The sequence below is a fragment of the Micropterus dolomieu genome, linkage group LG11 (assembly GCF_021292245.1).
Source record: "Micropterus dolomieu isolate WLL.071019.BEF.003 ecotype Adirondacks linkage group LG11, ASM2129224v1, whole genome shotgun sequence".
Classification (NCBI taxonomy): Eukaryota; Metazoa; Chordata; class Actinopteri; order Centrarchiformes; family Centrarchidae; genus Micropterus; species Micropterus dolomieu.
Genome location: NC_060160.1, coordinates 16,281,810 through 16,307,214, shown reverse-complemented (window position 1 = coordinate 16,307,214; position 25,405 = coordinate 16,281,810). Strand labels below are relative to the sequence as shown.

General features: G+C 44.1%; 1 protein-coding gene across 1 annotated transcript in view; it reads left to right on the top strand.

Annotated features, from left to right (window-relative positions):
* Nucleotides 1–25,405, top strand: part of mnat1 (MNAT1 component of CDK activating kinase) — a 32,427-nt gene that overhangs the window by 3,642 nt on the left and 3,380 nt on the right. The window contains exons 2-7 of the mRNA XM_046062074.1: nt 2,822–2,974; nt 3,362–3,435; nt 4,662–4,765; nt 5,436–5,576; nt 6,673–6,804; nt 16,686–16,807. Coding sequence (XP_045918030.1) covers nt 2,822–2,974; nt 3,362–3,435; nt 4,662–4,765; nt 5,436–5,576; nt 6,673–6,804; nt 16,686–16,807 — 726 coding nt within the window. The remainder of the gene's footprint in view (nt 1–2,821; nt 2,975–3,361; nt 3,436–4,661; nt 4,766–5,435; nt 5,577–6,672; nt 6,805–16,685; nt 16,808–25,405) is intronic.

The following is a 25,405-nucleotide window of genomic DNA, read 5'->3' as shown; positions in this document are numbered from 1 at the left end:
AATATAGTTGGATTTTCTCCTGTTTTTATTTTTAGGAATATTGAAATGATTATTTTAAAAACTTTGAAATTATAATTTTACTGTGGGAAAAATACTTTTGGAACCTCTGTCTCTGGCCTTTGTGCTTCTCTACAAAGTACACTAAATCTAAGATTTATTTTATTAAGATCACACACGCCCAAGCTAGCTTCCTGTGTAAGCAATCATGCTCCTGGGCCTCAGCAGTTTTTGCCCATGCTGCTGCAGGTATTGTCGGGCACAGGGCAGGACAGAGCGTCATAGCAGGTTTAAGTAGGCACAAAACCCGCTCTGCTCTGTCTGGACTCAGCCATTGCTCTTTGAAGATCATGAGCTTTGTGGAAAAAACAAATGAATTCAGCTGCGGTCTCTTTATTGTGTTGTTTTGTTTTTGCTCTTTCTTGCATAAGGAGGAAGCAAAGATGCAGGCAGTGTCACCATGGGGCGGTGGGGGGGTGGTGGTAGTGGTAAGGAGGCGTCTTTGCTGAGCCAGGACCCTGTTTACCCTCCTCTTACCACCCACTTGCTGACAGCTGCAGATGGGAAAGATAGGAGCCTGGAGCTCTGAGCAGGACAGGTGAGAGTGGGAGGAGTCAGGAGCACTCAGTCAGTGAACAGCCCTGGGACACAGAGATGGCAAGCTGCTAGAGATCTGTCGGCTCACTTAAACGTCTGTTCAGTGTGCCAAGCGGTATAGCGTAGCCTTGACAAGGGATTTCTAAGTCCCCCTTTGATTACAAATTGCAACAGGCACAATGTCTGAAAGCTGTCACTTAGAAGAGGGCACATTTAAGAAGAAATATGTTCAAATTGACTCTAAAAGTCTCCTCCCTCCCTTTTAGAAGTTCATCTCTTTTCTCTAGAGTTACACAGGATTTCCCCTTTGGAGAGCTCTGTTGTGTGGTCCATTTATGGAGCAGGGGGCAAGCTACACCCCACTCCTTGCCCTGTGTTGATGAATAGGCTCTTTGTGGGCCTGTGGAAACAAGCTGAGTCCCTTCCATCTACCTCCATATGGCCAGGCCTATACATCTCCTGTAGCCTGGGGCCACAGTGAACATCTGCCTCTTCCAGGGTGCACTTGAGCAGGGGCTCCTCATGCTCTGAAGCACCAACTGGACAACGCAGATGTTTCTGTCTGTCGTTCAGCTTTCATTTTTATTTTACTGGCTTCATCTAAGCCAAGCTGAACTGATATGCTCCATCAAAGTTATATCTGTTTGCTGTTTGGCTATGAAAGCTTGATGGTATACTTGGCAGGTTGAGCTTGTTTGACCCATATCTGAGACGCTATGCATAAACAGCCAAACTCCATGGCTCTGCAGTTTCTCCTTTAACTGCTTTTTTTGTTGTGAGGCCTGCTGATGAGGCGAAATGTCTTGCATGATGACTCCGTCGTGATTGTTCTAATAGGCTCCATCCCCGGGGAGCTTTTGACAAGGCACCAGAATCTCAAGCCCTGTACTTGACTTTGGAAAGAAATGACTCAACCATCCATCAATGCCGTATGGTGAAGAAAGTGGATTTTTCCCATCAACTTTGCTAAATTTTATTATAAGAACGGTCAGTGCTCAAAATCAGATAGTGTCATTTGGAAAGCAGATGTTGTATATTTTTGTTAAGGTGGTCACAAGCAGGAAGGTGAGTTCCTGTGGAAATAAAGCTCTGCAGAAACTTAATTAAGAGAGTGGACTGGGCAAACGTTTGTCCATGCCCTCCACCCATCAGGGGGGATTTAGGAACGTTCCCATTGTCTTCAGTGTCCACTCCTCACTTGAGTGTGACTGATGGGTAAACGACTACCTGCATAAAGGTGTGATTGATGGTTAAACTCAGGGTTGCCATGGAGTCATGTCATGATGGTGCAAAAAGTAAACTTCCCGTTGGAACCTGGCCTTTGCCTCAAATTCCCCGACATTGTCTGGAGAGTGTTTCTGCCTTTGGAGAGGCGTGCTCTTCACTAAAGAGACCTGTGATTCATAGGCACTTGTATGAGGAACTAAAGGCTGCCTGAAAAACTCATCATGACTCTACTGTACTGCTACATATTTTGTCTTGTAAAGTAATCATATCCATTAAACAGATTTGCAGTAGATGCTTTGATCAATAACTGCCTAGATTTCCACAGTCTTTTAAAATGTGGGTTAAGCTTCTCCATAATACAGCTTCCTTTCATTTTTACATGTGAATTTATTAATGTATTTTTTTGAATGTTAAAGTAAAATTTTCACATAAATGAAAGCCTTAAAGCACGAATGAATTAATCGTAAAATACTTACTTTAATACACAAAACACTGCAATTGCTCATCTATATTTCTTTTCTTTTCCCAAATTACATAAGACAAAGTCCATTCCTATAATTATATTCTACACTGTGAATTACTGAGCTGGATTTTTTTCGTATTATGCAATGTGGCAGAGTAACTGAGGTCTGTTGAAATAACAATAAAGCAAATGTTTTTCCAGTGCAGACAGACACTCTGCTGATGGGGTGTCAGACTAATTTCCTCTTGTCTGAGAGTCGAAGGCAGCCTAATCGACATTCCAATCATAATTCCAGCCATCTTTGAGCACTTAGAGGAAATATCCAAATACCCCATTATCACCCACTGCGTCTCATGATAACTTACAGACATAGAAAAAAACACAAATTTGCTTTACTGTGAGGAAAATTGTATTTCCGCAGCCTCATATGCCCACACACTCGCTCACAGCTGACTCTCAGGCCTGCCTGGGAGGGTCACCTCTGGAAACATTCAACTCAGCTTGATGGTATTTTCTGTTTTGTCGCCCCCCCAACAGATGCGAGAACTGTGTGGAGATGCTGTTTGTGCGTGGCTCTGGTAACTGCGTGCAGTGCGACACGCCCCTCAGGAAGAGCAACTTCCGCGTGCAGCTCTTCGAAGACCCGACCATAGATAAGGAGGTGGAGATTCGCAAGAAGGTGCTGAAGATGTAAGTGTGGGGAACTGGGAAGGTGAGGGGTGCAGCTCTGCGTGTTTATGTGTCATCTCATGCCTCCGCCCACTTCTTAAGCCACCTTTGTCTTTCTCATTACACTGTTTGTTTTGTAGACAATGAATCTCCCCAGGGGGAAGGGGTGCTCAAAGGCTCTTTCCCTGCCAGGTTTTTACTTCTCAGCCCCTCCCTGCCTTCTCTCTCTCTCTGCCTCTCATCTGTTCTTTAATAGCCCCCTAATTGACATCTAATGTGTGTCTGTTAGACAGTATGTAGACATGGTTTTATAAAATTGTTGATTTAATGGAGGCTATTAATGTCTGTGCATATTTGCTTTCATCAGGATTTACTATTTGTATCATCAGTTCTGTTCTTCCTCGGCAGATACAACAAGAGAGATGTTGACTTCTCCAGCCTGAGAGAATATAACGACTACCTGGAGCAAGTGGAGGACATAGGTAGGAGCACTGACTTGAGGGCTTCATGCTGAAACGGAGGGCAAAAGGGATCCTTACTAGTGGGATGATTTCTCCTTGACTAGCTCTGCCAGTGTTAACATGTCTTGACTGGCAACCCACCATGCACTTTTTGCATGGACGTATTAATAGAGCTGGATTTGGTGTGGCCAATCAGCTTCACAGCTACTTTGTCCCAGAAACCAACTGTGTTGCTGCAACAAAAAGCATTTTCCCCATAGACCACCATTAGAAACATTGACAGGACACTTCGTCAATTATTACTCTTTATATTATATATATTTTTAAACGTGAGTGACGTCATCCCAGTGTAAAGTCTGACAGGGCAAGCGGCATAGGGAGGGCGGGGCCAGGAAGAGAGACATTAATGTTAATGTCAAGTATCCAGTTGCTATAATACACTGATGGCTTTTAGCCCTTAACAGAAGACAAAACAGCTCCTGTTGTCTAGGTCAGATTTGGCTGTTGGAATTACCAGTGATAAAATGTGTACACTTTAAGTTGTTTACCTCCTCTGTTTTTAAACCTATATTTTGCTTTAAGCAGCCTTGAAGTTAAACCTTTTTTTCCCCGCAATTTGACTACAGCATATAAGTATAGATTCTGTATGCCAGTGTGTCAGTGAAAATCTACAGTATCTACTTAAGTTGAGAGGAATATTGAATCACCAGATGCTATTTTTTTAGGGCCGCACCATTCCACCAAATGGAAAATTCTACATGACTTGAACATAATTTTATACACTTTTTCCGTATATTTCAGCCGACATATTTGTTATCTCTGGAACTCTTTGGATCTTGACTATAATTGAAAATAGTTTTGTGGATTTGAACAGTTCTTGTCTTCACAGCATGACGTTTTGATGATGGACCCACAAAAGTGTCTCTTGAATTGAAGAGCTCAAGGTTCAGGGTACACAGGGTGAGAAGTAGGTTGTACAATGTTTTATACAATAGTAAAGGATGAAAAAGTTCAAACCCTGGCTCCATTCTCACCTCCGCACAGCTAGCCAGTCACAGTGTGAAGCTGGTGTGAATGTTGAATAGTCTATTTCAGAAACTTACAGAAATGGTCAGACACAGCCCCACCTAATCCAAAGTCGGAAAAATGTGGTGAGATAAGGTTTCTGAAGCTATTCAACAACCTGACGAGCACCTCTGATGGAGTATACTAGCCCCTTAATGCTGGTTTGTGTCTCCTCCCTGTAGTGTATAACCTGACAAACAACATTGATGTGGAGAACACCAAGTTGAAGATGGAGCAGTACCAGAGGGAGAACAGAGATATCATCCAGAAGAATAAGGCTAAACTTGTACGTACCAAGTGTATTTACCTAGACATGCATAACGCCTTTATTACTAACTATTTTCTTGATCCCCTTCTTGGAGAAGTACAATATGGCATCGCTGGGGCTGGTGGGGTTTCAGCCTTGTGGTTAAAGATCAGAATCCAAATCAGAATCAGTTTTGTTGACCAAGTATGTGTACACATACAAGGAATTTGATTCTCAGTGTACTCGCACAGAAATAGATATACAGCTAAAAACAAGGACAACAAAGATTCTAAAAAAAATAACAGAACTATTATGTACTTACAAGTAGTTGAAATAAATAGATGATACATATTAATTTGTATAAAAAGCAAGAATGATATGAATATCTTACAATGTCAATTCACAAGTCAGACACTTTCCGTAAATTTTATATAGCATAAATAGTGCAAAGGTGCAGAGTGCTGCACTGAATTATTAATGTAATAGGTTACTTTAATATACATGAAGTAGGTGGATATGTACAGTATATGCATGTACTTTATATGTGTCTATATACATCATGCTTAGATTTATATTTCACAATGCTGATGATATGTACATGTTTTAAAATTTACAAAAAATATAATCTATAATTTCTAGGTACAGGATGGATGTTTTCGTGTGTATATTTGATGAGTTTTTGAAACATCCCCTTTCCTGCGCTCCTCAGACGCGAGAGCAAGAGGAGCTGGAGGAGCTGCTGTTGCTGGAGCAGCAGGGCAATGAGCAGCGGAGACTGGAGGTGCTGCAGGAGGAGCAGAGGCAGCTTCATGCCAAGAGGAAGAACAAGCAGGCTCTGCTGGATGAACTGGTGAGATGTACTTATGTCCACAGTCTAGTAAAGCAAAAAGCAGTCACATTATGACCGATGCTCCACGTCTGACACACACACACGCACTTAAACGCACACTCAAACACACACACCCTCAGCCTGAGTGTGAGATCATTAAGAGCTTAATACCAGTCATTGTGCTGTGGCCTGCATTGTTCTTATTCTGTTATTCCAAAGCCTCTTGGCTCCATTGTGTTGATCTGCGGGCTTTGGAAGTGATTGTTCCTGTGGAGCGGGCTGGTAGAGGACCATCACAGATAGCAGGCTAAGCTGTGTGTTTGTTTGTTTAAGGCACAGGGCCTGTTGACTGTAGGCAGATGAGATCAGCTCCCACCCCCCTAAGGGAGCTTTGACATCTGTACGTACCTGTGGCCAGAAAGCTCACTGTTTTCTTTTTTTCTTGAATTTATGAACTTTTTTTCTCAAGACCTTTGTGAAACAAGAAGCATGTTAATCATGTAATGTCATCACGATAAAGCCCACAAGTAGCTATGCAAAAAAAGCATATCTCGCATAAGTGAAGTGAATTTGGGTAGTCAGACCAGGACTTATTAGTGTTGGAAGCCATTAAATCACTTTTAGTTTATTGTTAAATGCTAAGAAATCTCTAGTCTGTCCTACCATTGCGCTCCACACCATCAAAAATGTCCTACCTCTTCAGTACAAACGTGTCCAAGCTTGTGTTCTTAGACCTCTGTGCTTGGCAACACTCCACTGTAGAAATTGAAATGTCCGACCTTGCATTTAATGGAGGTGAAGGCGGCGCATTGCACTTGAAGCAGCGTCCCCTGCAGAGCCACAGTTTTGTTAATATGGCTTGCATCAGTAATGTGGCAGCTAGCGTGAAAGCACCCTATGCGGATGGTTATCTAGTTAGACAAGAGATGTCTTGGGGGTGGGTGACTGCTTGTGTTCTCATCTCTTTTCAACATAAAACAGTTAAAAAACCGGAAGTCCTGAACATGTGCAAGTGTGAGCTGTTTTTGCTGAGCAGAGCAGTTCCTGATGAAGCGCTTTGGTGCTTGTATCGCACACCTTGATTCTCATGAAATCCCAAATCTGTGTGTTTCTCCAGGAGCAGTCTCAACTTCCTGCCACCATCTTGCTTGCTCAACACAAGGTCCGTGCTGCCCAGCTGGAGACCCAGATAGAGCAGCAGAAACAGGCAGTCAAACCTACCAATCTATTTTCAACTGGAATACATATGGTGAGTGCAACACTTATTAGCTCTTTAACCCCACTGTTCAAAGTGACAGGCTCTCTTGCCTCTGACGAGCCTGAATCTTGTGGGTGTGTTTAGCGCCAAGCCGTTAATTTTCATACTCAGTTCAAATTGGACCCTTATTTTTTAACTACACATCAAGTAGTGCATTTCCTAAGCGATGTGCTTCCATGCACCATGTTTGCCATTTTCCCAAGTCCCAGTGGCTTCTGAAAGATTTATCATAGAGAACTTGGAAGTTGTTGACCGAGTCGATTAACTTTTCCTCCATATTTTTTCAAGTACAGTACTTTAGTAATTGAATGACAACAGTTTACTGTTTTCTGGGGGAATCAAAATGACCCTGATTGGTTGTCGCCAGGTTGTCAATCCTGTACATCAGAGCACTTTTGAATGAGTTCAACGTTTTTCAACATCCCAAGGTTTGCACCACAGGGCAACAAGTCTTGAGTAGTTGTGGATGGTGCTAGCATGTTATTTTTTTCCAGAGGTTTACAATGTCATTCACAGTGAATGACATCCTGTCACGTTAAGTATTTGAGTCTGTATGTGTGACCTAGGACTGCTTCCTGTTTTCCTGTGTCTGTTCATACTGAAAACAACCCTGTATTTAAAAAAACAAAACAAGGGGCAGCTTTGGTGGGTGTCTAGTGGACGTCAGTAGTGGCTTGCCGTTTCAGGTACTGGTGAGACAATGAATTATCATCCAGGAAGTCAAGTTGGAGTAAAGGATCCACAAGTTTGAAGTCTTATCAGATGCCACACTGCACAGAGGTTTATAATAATAAGCCAAGTTCAAACCAAAGATTCACAATGAGATGAAACCGTTTTAGAACATGGCAGGGGAAAGTTCGCCTCATTTATTTGTTTGAGGAACTTCCTTGACTGTATGACACAAATTCACTCAAATAAGATCAACAGGCAAACTACCCTTTGTCACATTACAAAACAACAATGTATTTGGGCCCTCTGGTTTTTTAGGCTATGCTTTTGCCGTTTAATCGATACTAGAAATGCAACTGCAGCAAGTAACTCTGTGCTTAACTCTTGCTTTTGAGATGAGACATTGTCTCATCTAGTTGCATTGTTGTAAAGTGGCAGGTTTCAGAACTTTGCAGCCCGGCGCATTGCCAGAACTTGCAAGTTTCAACTCCTCTCGTCGTAAATTTTAAGTCTGAACTGGGCTTTATGGGGAAAGATTATACAACTCACAAAAGTTATCGCGGCTCAGCAGCAATAAGTTTAGTTATACATTCATGTTGTGCAAAAATTGGGCAGGATTCAACTTTTTTGCAAGATGACCCTATGATTATTTTGCCGGATCCCTCCGCATTGCTAGAGCTGCCCCCGTAGCATGAATTTGTCAGACTGGGCTTTGCTGTTTCGGGGGAAAGCAGGGTAAGTACAGTGTAACGAGAGCTTGAAGAAGCTATATGTACCATAAATAACAAATGGCTACTATATTTACAATGAGCCCATTCAAGATAACGTCACATGGTTGTATCCCTCTATCCACTGGTGGGTCTGAACAGTTAAGGTCTTGGTGTGATTTTAGTTCAGAGCTAATTTAAACTTTATGTGGAATGCTTGTTGACAACAGAGCGGTTATAACAGTCCAGACCATCAAAGGGAGGATATTCCTCAGTTTCTGGCGATTCTTCAGTGTGGGAAAAGACCTTCAGCGCTTCAGTCATGTCATCACATTCTTCTGAGCGAACAGTGGGACACACAGAGAGAGCATGTGGGCTCAGGGTCCTGGCCGCTCTGAGCTCGCAGCTTTTTGTGCACACCGTGTCAGGAGAGACCTTCCTTTTGGCTGTCGTTCAGGTTTTCAGTAGTTTATTTTCATTTTACTGTGATGAGATAGGCTGCGTCATCACCCCACCCCTCCTCAGCAACCCTCATGAGACATGGTTGTCTTCCCACAGTTCAGTGGTGTGTGGGAGAGATTTGTGCTTAGTACTCACCTAGGCTCAAGGTGGAGCTAGGTTTTGACATACTCTCGTATTTGCCTATCCTGTCTATTTAAATGTGTTTTCCATTGGCTGAGCTCTTTTAAAAGTCTGTCAGATACAGTGACAATCAGAGTATTTACAAAAACATTGATTTACTCATTAAACCCCAAAGAGACAACTGGCTCGTCCACCCACAAGTGGAAAAGCATTGATTTGATCCAAATGGAGGATGTGGTACTCTGACTCTCACCCCCTTGATATACAGCATGAAGTTAAACTTGCTGATGGAGAAAGAAACAGCATGATTGTGTTGCTCTTGGCTTCTCATGTGGCTGTTTTTCCTCGTTTCTTTCTTCCCATTTCTCTTCATCCTCCCGTCCCTGAGCTCCTGTTGGTGGAGCAGAGCTCTCACCATGCATCTGCTGTGTTGGACTTGAGAGACTTGGGTCAGGGGAACGTGTGGGTTTGGATTTCCCTCCTTCTCGGAGTCCATAAGAATGACTTCTGTTTGACTTGGTCGGGTTTCAGCACTGAGCGGTGGATTCCTGCAGATTGCTGGAATTCATTTATCTGCTAGGTTGTGGTCCCTTGTTCCAAGCAGGGTTTCAGTTTTTCTTCAGCAGAAGTTAGCGGAGGCAAATGTAAAAACACGTTTCCAAAGCTGGGCCATATTTCTACGATACACGCTTATTCACATTAAAGCTGCTTTGTGCTCCTCTCTTCAGTGACAGGAATATCAATTAGTGCTGAAGTGTTTAGTTATTAACTGATTAGACATTTGACAGAAAATTAATAGACCATTGTTTTTATCATCACTCATTTAAGTAATTTATCAAACACACATGCCAAACATTCACTTGTTTCAGCGTCTCCGAAGTGAGGCTTTGGTCTTTTTCAGTTTTTTATGTACAGCTTATTATTAGATTTTTGTCCAGCCAAAACAAGCAATTTGACAATGTTGCTTTGGGAAATTCTGATGGACAGTTTTCATTTATGAATTTATAGTTATATCTAAAAAAATCAAAACATTAATGGACAGTCAAAATAACTATTAGCAGATGCCCCAGTATCAATATGTTTTCGTGAAGAACGTATACAATGGACAAAAGAAACGGATAGATTGTGACAGTGATGAATGGACAAGGGGCTGGTTCATGACCCCTTGTTGTTTCATCTGGATGTTGTTGATGTGCAAGTTCACAAGTCACCAAATCAGAAATTCATAGCGCCCCCCCCCCCCCCCCCCCCCCCTCCACAACCCCCACCACAACCCCCACCACCACCTCAGCCAGCTACTTCCCCCCCGGGCCAAGGTAAGCCATCACTGGCGGAATGACATATCTGCCTGTCTTTGAGCCGTCCGATCCATGGAACACGAGGATGCCAATTCTTCCTCAGCTTCCCAATGACTCTAGACTTTATTTAAAGAGTGATCTAATTTTGCATCTAGTTGTGTCATGTTGTTCACTGGGAACATGCAAGGGGACGTCTCTGCTATTCTGGTACATCTCTTTGCCTTGGTGATTTTCCAGGTGTTGCTAAAAGGGGACTCCAAACCTTATCCTGAATATTCTGGTTTGCGTGTTAACATGTTGTCGAATGGATGCCTGAGGAAGTTAGCCGATCCTAAGGGAAAGTAGTCTCGGTCCGTGTGTGATGTGTGGTGGGATGGGCCTGGTCTTGCCTCAGGAATGGTCTGAAATCACTCACTAATTCCTCACTTTGTAGATATTCTATTGAACCAAAGCACACATACCCGTGTGCGGGTGCATGCGCGCACACACACACACACACACACACACACACACACACACACACACACACAAAAACAAAAACGCACACTCCCCTTACCCAGTCTGAGCAAACATCCTTTGAAGAATAAAGTGTCTTTTTGAAATAGACGTCTGCTGATATCAAAAGAAACTGTGTGTGTGTGTGTGGGAGGGAGACAACTTTTCCCTGTTTAAACAGGTTGCTTGTTGTTATCTGACACATAAGACCAGCCCCAGTGCCAAGCGGGTCTTGATGACAAGAGTCATCAGGCTTGGCACCTGCTCGGTGCAAAATATGGACATGAGTTGAAGGTTATTAGCATATAAATTACATTTGATTTAAGCATCACTTGAGTAATTGTATCATATTAGTGTTTGATAGTATGAAAGCAGGTTGGCTTTGTTTGTTTGTGTAAAGTTATTATTATGTGTGAGGTCGGGGATTGTCCTGAGCTGCTACAGTGTCCCATTCCGGAAAGTGTTTGACCGATGGGGAATCTCTCCACCTTAGAGCAGCTTTCAGCGCCATCTTAAATGAAAGGTCCAAGGTTCCAGCACTGCTGCGGCGCAATCCACTCCTCACAGGCGGCAGAGCAGCTGACATACCTGATGAGGTCGGCATGGGCACCTAATGAAAGCCGGAGGCACACACACACATAAACAAAGTGCAACTCACACACAGAAATGTGGGTGGAAAGTTTATCCCTAAACATAGATGTGTAGCTGGCTGAAATAACCTCGGGTTCTCTCTGGCTTTATTCCATTCTACACTTAGGCAGCGGAATTTGACTACCACAGAAAACACAAACACAAGTACACACACTCACACACACTCTCACGCTCATGCTGTGTGCTTGTTTGTTCAGGGCTGATTTACTTGGTTAAGTTGTCCTCTACAGTGACCTCTGCTCTGTAGACTTTACTCTGGCATACTGGTCTAACCTGTTTTACCTGGAAGGTTGTTGCTACGTACTCCCCAAACCCCCACTCACTCTTTCTTTCACTATCTTCAGTGTTATTTTTATTTCCCTTATTCACACTCTTGAGACAAAGACACAAATATTTGTGTTGCTTTTTATATAAATGTGTTATTGTTTATACAGTTTGATCTACAAAGCATTCACAAACCAGTGATGGTGGGTTTTATGTGGGAGAGGGCATAACCTCTTGCCCTTTGGCCTTGTCCTTTTTATTGGATTGGTGGCATGTAGGTTGATAGCTCTATGGGCTTGGGGAGAGGGGGTCAGCTCAGGGGGTAAAGAGAACCGTCAGCCCTGATTGGCACCAGCACATGTGGGCATTCACACGTCTGCCCCTGCCCCTAGCTTGGCCCTGTTTAGGTTGGTCTCAGCAACCCACCTTGCAGGCCAGCCTAGCCCAGCCCAGCGGAAAAGGGAGTTGTCAGCTTTAGGGGCTTTGCACTGGGGCAGCTGCCACTGGTCAGGCAGTTATATTTAAACTTGTAAGGCGAGGGGAGGCACGGTGTGGGCATCAGCTTTTACACTTGCTACTTGCTGCTCAATGGGCCAGTGGGCAGCCCAAAGCTCTTTATCCATACAGAAGCGCTGGCAGTGCCAGAGCAGAAGGTGGAAGTGAGGGCTGAGGATGGGATGGCACTACGCTGGGCCCTAACTAGGTTCATTCATTCTATCCCTAATACAATGCTGGCCACTGTTTCCCTTTTCACTTTTTCATTATCACTTTGTGCATTAGTGACAAGGGCTCACCGCCTCTGGAGCTAGCTGTGGCTCCCCAAACCCTTGGGAATCAAGCGAGTGGATGTGGTTTGTGTGTGTATGTCTGTGGATGTGGTGTAGAGGTGCTGATGGAGAGGTTAGTCTCTAAGCGACCTTGATGTGTGTGCTGAGCTGCAAAGTCAGTAGAGATGGGGGCCTGGAGAGAGTGTGTGTGTGTGTGTGTGTGTGTGTGTGTGTGTGTGTGTGTCACATGTTTCTGGTGGCATTCTCAGTGGTGACCCATGAATTGAGCTGTTGACCAATGAGCTTGTGAACATCGGATAAGACCTCCTCCTCCTTGAGTTGCACTTTCTATATTTAACTAAATTTAAAAGTACAAAAGTACATTAAAGAAGAACTTATAGTAGTAATGGTAGTAATAATAAACTTTATTTGTTACTTTTCTAAACAAAGTGTTGTAGGTGCTTTAGACATAAGACACATTAAAGTAATGATTTAAAGCAATAACAATGACAGTAAAAGTTTTAAGAAGTGATTAAAAAAAAATCAGGCTTGTCAGGTACACCGTTTAAAAATCTAGGAGCACCTCTGACAAAGGCCCCGTGCATCTCTTGTTTTTAAAGTAGACTTTGGGACAGTCTATGCCTTGAGGGCAGACTTGTCAAACTTTAAATGTAATGCGACTTTTATGAGACCCCTGTCCCGTAAAAGTCACACAAATATCTGCCATATCACTCTCTCTGACGGGCCAATCCTGTTGCTTTCCCAGATGGTACTGTTGAGATGGACAGCAGCATTAAAGAAGAGTAACGTGACGGCGCATCACGAGCCGAATTCACCCCCCCTCCAGATGCATAGAGTGCTTAACAGTTTTCCAACCCAGCACACCTGTCACCTCCACCAACATGAGGACTGTCACCAGTAATGGCCTTATTTGACCTTTTAAAATAGTTTCACTCCTAAGAACTGAGGCCAGCATTACTAGATCTCTATAACTCTTTCTGAACCTGAGGTATATGGAGGATCACAAGACCAGGAGAAGGAGGACTACTCCCTCTGGCGCGATGGTGATTTCTCCAAATCATCCTCCCCTGCGGTTTTATTAAGATTGATGGCCCTCAGAGTTTCATTTTAGTGCCACAGGGGTATTTTACGAGGCTTTAATACCAGTTATACACAAACTTAAAAGCATCACGAGGGCACACATAATGTTGTGTAGGTAGTAAGATGGGCCTCCGTGATGTTAAAAGCAGATGTTTGTGTTGGCTCTTTCGGTGGTGTTGTTCCGGTGGCCCCTAGTCCCTTAGCCATTTCTGCTCTGTTGGGCCTGCAGCTGGGCGTCCTCCCTCTCTCCCGTACTATTACTTTCTTTCGCCGGAGCATTTGGAAAACAACATTCATATGGCGTAATTCACACGAGCTTTTAATAGGACGTGATGAGTCCATGACTGAACGTTTCAGCAGTATTATTAGGTGGAGTGGAGGACGGAGCAAGTCTGAGAGGGCACGGCTCTGCGCTAGATGGACAGTCAGACAGCTTGTCTTGTATCAAGACACACTTTCTTTAAATACATTCAGAAGAACAAAGGCTGTTATTGTGCATGTTTGATGTCGTGTTTGTTCGTGATGATGTGTCTCTGCCAGTTTTCAAGGTGCCCTTGCAAAGGAATGCAACAGAAATGTCTTTAGAACGGGGGTTGGCTGGGTTCCGTCTGTCATTTAAAAATCAGATTTACTGCCCTTTAGGTCTCTGCAACTTCCAATTTGCCGGCCTCTTTCTCTACCACTCAACCACTGTAGACTTTTCTGCTTCTCCCTCCTTTGTCCCAGTGCGTCTCTTTGATTGGCGCAGTAGGGGAGTTAAAAAGTGCTGAAAGTCTGAAAAAGATGGATGGAGAGTGTGAAGGAGTGTGAAAGTGAGGGAGAGTGAGTGGGTTTGGGTTGGTTGATCTGGGTTTCATTAGCCTGTGGTGGGGCTCCACTGTGTTAGATGAATGGATGGGACAGGATAGGGGATCACTGGCACCTTGGGGTTAAAGGTTGAGTGAAAACCATAGAGAAGCGGGTGTGTAGTGTTCGAACAATCTATATCCATAGCTTGAAAAAGTGTTTTAAATTAAATAAAATAAGTTGGTTATGCAGATTTGGGCAATGGCCTAAAATACCATCTGTTCGTGTGTCCTTTATTTAATTGAGTGTTGTTGTTGTTGTGCCTTATTATTATTATTATTATTATTATTATTATTATTATTATTATTTTGGATACAGTGAGTGACCAAATATAAATGTCCAGCTTTGGTATCCCTAACAGTCAAGAGTTTGATGTGGCTGATGTGATTTGATTTATTATAAAAGGAAATCAATCAATCATTGAAAAGAAATAATGCTTATTATTTCAGCAACAGTAGTTTCACAAGCATAAGGTAAGGCTGCCAAAAGACATGTTGTGTTTTGATTAGACGTTCAACTCTTCCTATTTATTCGCTGAAAAAACCCACGTTCTTTATATACTGCCACTGTCGCTATCCCTACTGCTTCCCCCACCTGCCTGTATAAACCACCGCTGAATGCAACAGGTTCAGACTTGTTCTGTTAAGGTCATTGAAAGTCATTCTGGGAAATAGGATTGGGTGATATGGATAAAATCTTGTATCATAGAAATGTAATTTTAGATTGCGATAGTTATATTTACTGTGATATAGTACATTTTTTGAAAAATGATGTGAAGAACTGTTTATGGATCAAACATACAGGGCTGTCTATTTTTTTTTAGCTAATAAGGTGAATAAAATACTTGACATATCAATGCACTTTGGTACATTTATGCTAAGATCCTAAAAAAATCCACTACTGCCATAAGTCCTGCTCATTGATTTGCAACATTACCTACAATGGGCTGATATAACCAGAGATATTAAATGGTAGGTAATTCTGTAGAAAAAAGTAAATCACAAAATAAATCATAGAATGCATTAAACACTACATATTGATGATATATAACATGATAAGAGTATAGTGCAGGTTTTCTTTTTTTGTGTGGTTGTTTTGTCTGTCCAACTGTCCTGCACCCTGGCCTGGTTTGGACAATTACCACCATGTTGTGTTTGGCAAAGAATCTCTGCATCCATTGCTGTTTCAGTGTGCATCACTTGGTGCTTTTGTAACTTCCAGCTCAGCTTTGGTTGCTTTATTTCCCTGTGGGTGCGCTTGCATGGGCCAAAGCATGTGTGAGGGCGGGCGATCTGAGCCCGCGGGGCACATGTTACTCGTTTAGTTTGGTTTTCATCAGCTCCCCTCTGTGTTCTGTTGTTTATACTCCCCCCACCACTCTTTTTTTTTGCTTTCACTCTTATCTTTTTTTATCTTTCCTTTGTCTCTTGAGTTCCTTTGCTACTCTCTAAAATAGTGTTTGTTTAGACTTCTTTTTAATTCCAGGTTTGTTTCATGACTCTGACTCATTCTCTCATTACTTTAATGCAGGAGAAAACAGAGTGGTGGTCTAACACGGTGTGGAAATTCCCCTTTGATGGCAGAGCCCCAAATCGAACAATTCTACAGTGTCCTTGAGAAGTATCATGTTTCTCACTCGATCACCATGGTCAGGAGCATTAGGAACTGGAGTAGCCCGACTGAAATCTCAACTTTGAGTAATTATGGATAAAAGAGACAGGTTTCAGTGCTTTGCACCGCAGGACTTATGACTGTAAGAGACACAGCAGTGCTCCACTTTGTAAGTGGAACAATCCTGAGTCTTGCCTAATTTCAGTGACTTTAAGATTGACCCAGGATGGATTGTTTTGGATCGTCATTGTTTAAGGTGAATACGTGGAAAGACGATGCAAATAGAAATGAATAAACACAGCTAAACCCACAAATAAAGAACTTTCTTCACACTTACATTAAACCATATACAAGATCAATTAATCATTTACTTTTTCTTTTGCATGTAAACATTATCAGTTGATTTGTCTTTTTGTGGTTTTATTAAAATAGTAGATAGCCATTTTAGATCCAGTGTACACTTGCTCTGTGTTATCAGGAATTACATTTCCTCATCAACCCCACCACCGTTCTCTTGTATTATGTTATTTTCATTTCATTAGAAATAGTTATTGAGTTGCCAACAGTGTGTTAACCACTAAAAACATGCTCAGTCATTGTTCCAGTTTGGTTTCTCCAGCAAAGTGTCAGCGTCTGGGTAAACTGAAAATGTTGTCAGACAAAACTCATATTTCCAAACCAGTCCCTCAAGAACTGGTGGTTGTTAATGCTGCAGTTTGATTGACATTGACCCTTTTCCAAATTGCTTTTTCCGTTTGTATCATGCTGATTGTGCCATAGCCATAGTTTCCAGTGTTGCACTGTATACTATACTGACACAATGAAGGTTATTGTCCTTTATTCAATGTTGTCTCTATTGTGTTTTTTGTTTTGTTTTTCAGCGTCAGACGGTGTCTCTCCAGCCTGTGCCCAAGATAGAGGAAGTTCTGTACCACTACAAGCCCCTTAAAGTTGAAACCTATGGACCCCCAGTGCCTGAACTGGAGCAGCTGGGCAGACTTGGGTACAAACTTATATGCACACATATTCTGGGACGGTGGGCATTTTCAGTTCCTTCAAGCCATACTTAACATACTTAACTATGAGTTTAATTTCACCTTGAGATGGGCACAGTTGTCAAATTGAATGATAGAAGAATAACCAGCAGTGGGCACATAATGTCCTTATAAGTTCTCTGGAAGTTTCCTGAAGGAACTAGTAATTTGGTGCAATGTAGGCTGCAGGGAAAATGGAGACAAAGCTCTGAGACTGCACAGTTGTGTCAAATTTATAAGCAGCTCTTGATTCTAGTTAAATCTTGAAGGAACTGCTTCATTTAAACCCAAATATTAAGTAAAGGTTCATCTGGCCTGCTGACCTATAATAGCAGTTGATTTGAATTCATTATGTAAAACTATACCAACTGAATACTGTCTCAGTTTTCCTTATAATTGGTACCAAATTAAAAAGTTCTTTCCAGGGACTTTACTATCAATTTACAGTTCTTTTCCAGAAAATTATAGGAAACTATGTGATAGGTAAAATAGAGTGTTAGTGATTCAATTTTATGTAACTCTCCACATTAGTGTATTATAAAGGTTTTGGTATAGTGTAGGATAGCTGCTAGAAAGTTGCTGTTCTTGGGAAGCCTGGCTTGTCTCACTTGACTCTCCTCTGATTAACTGGGAGAGTGAGAGCAAATGAGGAGGAGGGAAAGAGGGAGGGAGTAACAGCCATCACCCTGCCAAAAGTCGCCACAGTGCCTCTGCAGGAGCGTCCATTAACACACACAGGAAGTGCTTTCCCCGACAACCCCTTTGGGCCAATCAATCCAAGACGCCATTGGTCCAGTCCTCACCGAATGTAAGCGATCCATCAGACAGCCCAGCACCCAGCCATCAGCACTGCAACTGGCTGGCACTAAAGCCTGCCCACACACTGAGTGCGGCCTCGTTTTATTGGGTGACAAGAGCAAAACGGGGTCATACTCTTTTTGGGCGAGCTCATTGACTCTCTGCACTTCTCACTGACAGTAACCTTCATTTGGTTGAGATGTGCGGATTTGAACATAATGTCAGCATGTTTATGATAAAGGTTTTCTATTTTTTTTTCTTCAAGTATTCTTCAGATGAAAGTTGCTATTGGCTTTTGTTGCACAATCACGTTTACCTAATTACCTGGAAAATCACCTACTTAAGGTTAAATATTTTCCTTAAAGGATTGTGGGAGAGTTAAAGCAGAATAACTGGTACTTATTTACATTATGTATTCAGTGAAGTGCTGAGGTCCTACTTCTTTTAGCCAGGCTGATCAATATGCAGATGAAACACATCTCACAATTTTTGCCGCATGCTTGAGCTCAGAGGGAGGAAGAGGAGGAGGAGGGGGGGCAGTGTCAGCAGTTCATGGGTCCAGGAGGACCGATGCTGGAGAGGGAAGGCTCTGCCACAGAGATAAATGAGGTTCAGTTCAGTGAGGAACACCAGTCCCACTAGTATGGGCCGCAGGCAGCGACACAGACGGATCCGTTCAGAGAAACCACAACTCCCAAGATGCAATGTGCTGTTAAGTACAAGCAAGGAATAGTGCTGACACCTCTGCACAGTTGGCAGTTTGTGATTCAGCTAAGTTTGAGGTTATACATAGAGGATCAAGCATGCACATATACACGTGGACACATACGTTGTCCCTTGAACCTGCTATACATTTTGTGTCAAACACACTCACACTCACCCCCGTTATTGCAGTCCCAGCATTTTGGCCACAGTTGAACTTGTGTGATGTGGTAAATATTCACAACTGTGTGTGTGTGCAGAGGAGAGAGAAGGCAGACAGCGTCAAGAGGGTAAAAAGTGAGTCCCCTGTGTAGAGCGTTGGACTACAGCTCCTGTCCTATGACCTGTGAAGGGAGTATGCTTGAACGTGTGAGGATATGGATGTGCCTGAGTGAGGATGAGGTGAAAGGGGCTGCGAGGGGGTAGGAACTTATTTTAAAACACGGCTATTTGTCTTGGTCAAGGCCCACTTCGACAGCAGCACCACTGGTGATTTGTCTTGGACACAGCACTCAAGTGAGACTGGAGAGTCGAGCTCACACACCCCCCTCTCCCTGGTGGCCCTGGGGCCTCCGGGGCCGGACTCTTGCACAGGATGTCCAGTCAACACAGGACTGACTGGAGCCGTGCTTTTTATTTCAACTGACTCTTTTATTCAGTGCTGCTCTCCTTCTCCCTCTGCCTTTGTGTCTGTGTCTTTTTCGCCTTGTCCCTTTGCCCCCCAAAAAACCGCATGAGTGCTGCACGGCTGCCAGGAAAAAGAACGGCCACGCCTCTTTCACTGTCTCTCCCTCTCTGTCAGCTGTACCTGAATAAATATGGGCTGAGCTGAGCTCTTATATTAAAGACAGCTGCCTCAATACTGGAGCAGAGTAAAGGCTGCATGTTCAGGCAGCAGGGGCCTCCAAAAGTGCCCATTCAGCTTCCACCTCAACATCTACCCCTTTTCACACACACATACATAACCAAATACCCCCCCACCCCCAATGTGCAGAGGTGTGTATGATGTGCCACAGAGGATAGGACCCCGGCTGTGTGAGGTTTCTATAACGGCAGTATAGTGCAGTCTCATCTCATCTCATTGACTGGCACATACCCAGAACCATGCGTGAGCCGTAAGAATTATGAGTAGACTATGAATGCTACATTACAGCTTGCACTCCAAATGTCCTGCCATGGCTCCTTGCTTTTATGTTGAACAGTAAAAGCCTTTAATAAACAAAATCAAAGTAGAAGTAAATACTGCTTTGGAGACACAAACAGAAACATATGATGTTTACGTTGGCTGTGATATGAATCCCAGCACACAGCGACCAAAGCGGTAGCCGTTTTAACTCTCGCCTCCTCACGCCGATCCTGCGCCTGCTGATGGACATAACCCTAATGGAGGCACTTGCATACATCAAAATACATGGCACCACTGAAATCATGCTTGCATTATAGTTAAAACAGGTCTGCGTTTAGGTAAATGAGCTCATGTAGACACATGCTGGCGACCTGAAAGAAAAATGTACGTTCTATTTTTGTTTGTCTGTGTAGATCATAAGCATCTGGGTCTGAGTTTGTTCACTACCAGAATACTTTTTAAGCTCTGCCTGCGTAGGCGATGAAAGACTGACTGGGATCTTGGACAAGGACAAATCATATGGGGGGAAAAATAGGGGAAAGAGAAATTGGCTGCGGAGCATTGAAAAATTCGACACAAACCTCAAGTGCTGACAATGAAAGCTAGCCAGAACAGTTGTTTGTGTTGGCACAGGTCGCCCTGAAATTAGCCCATCTCTCTCTGACAGAGGTTGCTCAAATATGCTTCGCCAAATGCCAGTGTGTGTAGAATATTATGAAGTTTTGCCTCCTCCCCCACTCCGCATTGCTTTCTATAATTGGTGGAAAAAGTGAGGTTTTCTGTTGGGAGCGCTTGTCAAGCATCCGTCTCTTGTTGGTGGGGTGAAGGGGAGCAGCTGAATGAGCAGAGTGTTTAGTCTGGAGCTCCTCTCCTGGGGATGCTCTTCTCTGCACAAGGAAGTAGTCCTCAGAACACTTTCTCTCACCAAAACAGACAGCTAGAGACTAGCTGAAGGGTTAAATTACAATAGTTGTTCTCTGTGACCTTCATTCCAAAACACATAGGACCACCACATCGTTTTCATCCCCTGGAAACTTTGCCCTATTCTTTTTCTGAACATACGTACAGACACACAGACACATAGATACAGAGAAGTAACATAACATAAATCACTAGCTATGTTTAATGTAGACCTTAAAGACGCCTGCTCACTGTTCTGGTTGGGAGCCAGGGGTTAATGGGTCTCTGATTGATGCTCTCCTCCTGCCTGTGTTCTTAAGCTTTCCAAGCATCCTTTGGCATCTGCGTGTTTATGTGAATGCTGTGTGTATCTGTTAGTTTGTTTGTTTGTGTGTTGGCTTATACTGCATGTTAAGTGCTTTGGTGGGAGGGAGATATCAGAATGGTCAGTGGTGCCATCACAGCCCTCCGTTCCTGGCAGACGGCTTTGCTAGCCTCTCCCTGCCTGGCTGGCTTGACTCCAGGTCTGAGCTCTCCATCTTTGCAGCTCTGGCCTAGCTGGACAAGAGCACTACCAGTGACCCTGGATTTGGCTCTGGGATTTAGCAGGACCACTAAACATGGTCCATAGAGTACTCTTGAATGCATTTCTGCCATCACTAAATTAGAGTATATGAGGTTTAAATTGCATACAAATCATTCTTTCCTTTCCCTGCTTTCCCCTCTCACTCTGTGATGAAAGTGCAAGTCAGCCATGATATTCTTCTTTTTCACTCAATATGTATAGAATAGCTGCTTCAGAGGAATCCTAGAAACGGCCATGAATAGCTTTTCCATGTATCCCAGGTTCTCTGATCCCTGCAGGGCGCATATCCATCTGATGGGCCTGACGGACCCAGAGGGGAGGGATCAGAGGTCGCTGACCACGGGGGACCTGAGGTGCAGCACCGGGACGTCAGAGTGCTGAGAATGACGGGAGCAGAGTGATGGCACCTTGGAGAGACGGGTCTCTCTGCTTGGCCTCAAATTGTCATGCACTCGCGCACTTTCTCTCACACGAACACAGCTTTGAAGCTTAAGTTATGAGCCGGAGAATGAGGCGCCGGTTAGCATGACCTTAGATGAACTCCCTCAAGAGCACTGGTCTTTGATCTAATTTTACTACTATTAGATAATGTCCCAAGGTACGTATTTTGCTCTCATTCAGCCAATTAAAATATCCTGTGATGTTGCCAAATAGTTCCATTGACAGGAAAATTGTTTATTTGCCTCTTACATAACAGTAGGACTTTCCCTCAAATACCTTGGGGTTGCCACCATAACCAAGACCTAAAGCTGAACTTGGTTTCTCAGATATCTGATATCTTCCATTCTTTCACACTCATTGTACGTGCCAGTGTCTTGTATTGCTAGATCCAGCATAGCCAGTAGCTATTGATTCAGTGCAGTGCTTCTCTGACCATTTAAGTGTTTCCACAGCTTGCGTCTAAAAGCTGCAGCCGTGGGGCTCACAGATTCAAATTTGCATAGCCAAAAGAGAGTGCAGGCACTACAAAAGTATGGAGAATCAAGTCTAGATATTTGACTTGCAAACATATGTGTCAACAGAATGCCCCATCTTCATTCGCAGCATACAGCCACCACCTTGCTTCGAGACTCAGCGTCTTGTGCTGTCTCTCTTCGTTACTAACTAGATCAGAGTTAGAGTGGAGAGTGGCCGCCGTCCGATTCTGCACCAGCCCCCACCCAGGCCATTATCCCGTCTGTCTCAGTAAACAGACCATTAACAGACAGGCTTGGTGGAGGCTAGATCACTATTGTATTCTCTCCCATAGATCTGTGCAAATATTGATCTTCTCTTGAAGTATGAGTCAAAATAAGCACGCGCTGTAGTTGACTGGAGGCTTTTTACTTGTGTGTGTGTGTGTGTGTGTGTGTGTGTGTGTGTGTGTGTGTCATTTCTGACCCAAAGAGCGGGCAGAAACAGAGGGAGCTTTACAGAATGACAGAGCGAGAGAAACATTTGTCTTGTGTGTATTCTGGTCATGTGAAAGAGGTCTGCTTTTAGTGTTATTGTTTTCCCTCTGTGGGTTGTGAGCCACAGCCAGGCCACCAGTCTCCTCCCCGAGATGAACCCAGGCCAGGCTAAACCAGGCCATTGCCAGTGAAGGAGACACCAGTGGGCAGGGAACTCCAAGGGTAACGGTGTCCCTTGCCCCCAGGTTTATGTGTCACAGCCTAGAGGCGACGGGGTCAACACCCAGCGGAGGGTGAGGTGATGTCTCCTGACTATTTTAACACACACACTGATCTGATGCAGGGATTTGCAAAGCAACCGTAAGCTGCATGCTTTGATTCTGAGTCTGATGTGTGGTGCTCAAAACTATGTATGCACACTCAGTTTGTGTGTGTGCTTTTCACACACAAACACCAACAGACCTGAACTTTGTGCCCCTCCTGCTCCTCACCCCTGGGGCAAAGGGCCCGCAATGTACATGGGGATTAGCTGGCTCATTTTCCCCACTTAAGAGCTGGAGAAAGAAAACAAACTCCCATCATGTGGGGCTTTGCTCTGGGGACTTGCCATGCACACCTCATGGTAGTAGGTAGGTACACTACAATGTATGAATTATCACCCTCCCCCTGCTGTACTTTTCTCTGCCTTTTTGTTTTCCTTAACCCCAACCCCCCCCTCCTTTGCTCTTTTCCCATCTTTCTCCCTAATTGAAATCCTCTTTGCCTCTCCCCAGTGCTTGAGGTGCTTCAGTAAACTGATACCTGTGGAGACAAACCCTTCTCCCCCCTGGGAAAACTCTTATTCTTCCTCTCTGTATCGGTGCTGTATGTTACATCTACCTGTCAAGGCTCCCTTGCTGTGTGTATGTATGGGTGTGCCTCGTGCTGGCAGCCGTTCACTGAACAGCGTATGTCCTTCCATTGTTTACGGCCCCATTTGGTTAACGATGACACCGATGTCATGTCATTATCCTCCCTCTCCAGTCTGGTTTGCCCCCCCCCTCCCCCCTTCCTGTAAGCTCTCCAGGGGGCAGAGTTATCAAGTGGCAGCTCAGGAGACGAAAGAAAGATGCTCTCTGTATCAAGTGGCTAGCAGGGTGTGTGATGCCTCTCCAAGATCCTATGGCTGCTGCGGTTAGGTGTGAAGTCAGTGGCCCAGCCAGCCAGCCAGCCTCTACTGCCCCCATCAGGTTAGACAGAGGAGTTGCAGGGCCAAGACGGAAGAGATCCCTGGATGAGTAGTGACAGGTGACGCTTGGACCAGGAAGTGAAGTTTGGGTACAAGTCGCATAAAAGTCTACCTCTTACTTATTATCACTGATACTAACAAGCTGCTTTCTTGAGAACAGCTTACAGATTGTCAGACACTCAACATGAGAATGTATTTCTATAAGCGTTAATGTCAAGTGTCACTCAAAGCTTCTGTTAACACTCTAAACATGTTCTCCCCTTTGCTAAGTGTTAGTGATACCCACCTCCCTTCTCTTCCTTTCTTTTGGGATGCAGACTCGGCCTGTCAGTGGGGATGATAAGACACAAGATAATGGATAAGGGGTCTGTATGCTTGTGAGGATATGATGTAACCGCACTGAGCAGGGGGGCTCAGTCAGTGTCTGCACTCAGTCAGAGTGCAGACACACTCACAGAGTACAACTTGAGATAATATGGTGGACAGTGGGTAGGCTAATGGCTGAGGATCTGTCTCACACACTCGTATGTCCCTGAGGAAGCTGTATTGAATGGAAAAGAGTGTGACCTGTGACCCTTGGTGATGAAAGACCGCTGTTGACAGATATAGTATACCTGTGAGAGCCCTCTGTGTTTGGCTTGTCTGCGGGGGTTTGGATTCTGGACTGCAGCCTGGACCAATTCACACGTTCTCCACTGGTAAAATTCTCCGTCGGTTCGCAGTCAGTATCGATACAAACAGCTCTGTCCTTAGATAAACATGTATTCACGAACATGAATTGTGTAGACACACAAATGGGGGCATAAGCACACATCGCCCATCCACACAATGCACTCAGTGTGCTGTGTCTCTCACAGGGGTACATTTTCTTTCAGCGTAGAGTGTAGGAAGGAGGGGCAGATGGGGTAGTAGTGCTGTGAGTGAAACCGGAGCTGGCTGAGGAATGCAGGGGGTGTTTTTGGAGGACTGGAGTGGAGTTTGGGGGGTGAAGGGGGGTTGACTTAAGGGGTAGGATGGGTGATTAGGGGGTGACAGCTGAGTGCTGACCCCTCTATAATGACAAATCATCTGGCAGGTGTGTGGCTCTGCACCCCTCCTCTTCCAACCCCCATCATTTCCAGGCCAGGAATCCTCAACCGCTGGAGTAGAGCGCTAAAGGAAGACTTCCGGACATTCACACTCCTGTCCAGCAGCCTCATGACTGGCCTTTCAGAAGTATGGGGCAGCCTCTGCCCAGATATTGCCTGCCCTGTGCTTGTCAGCTGCCCTCTTTGTGCACTTGACGCACCAGTCTAAGCTCTTTCGCTTTAATAAACATAGCTAATGAGTCTTCAGTCCTTGGGGCGGACTCAGGTAGGGTAGGTTTTATTGATTTATCTTTGTAGATGTCATTTTCCCTTCCAGTGTGTTGATTCAACAGAATACAGAGTTTATCCCTCCAACTGCCTGAAAGTCAGCGTGCTTTCAGGCAGGCTGCTTGGGTCATGAATCATGCTGATGACGGGCTGAATCCAAAAAGTCTCTCATCCTTGAAATAAAAACAAATGCTGACCCTGGATCAGTCAGGATGCTGTGAAAGTGGATCGGTGCCAAGCTGTGGCCCAGTATCAGGTCAGAGCAGCCGGTTCCCTCTCAGAAAATCCTATTCATTCCGATATTAGCTCATGATTTCTGTTCCATTAAAGGAGCCAGTTCAGCTTCTTTGAACTTGCTGCATGATATACAGAAATGTTAAGTCTTGATGTGTAAAAAGAAGAAAAACCACATACAGTAATTAAAAAACTACAGTGAGCATTGTTAAGACTGATTCAGATTGCTCTATTGTCCTGTGCGTCC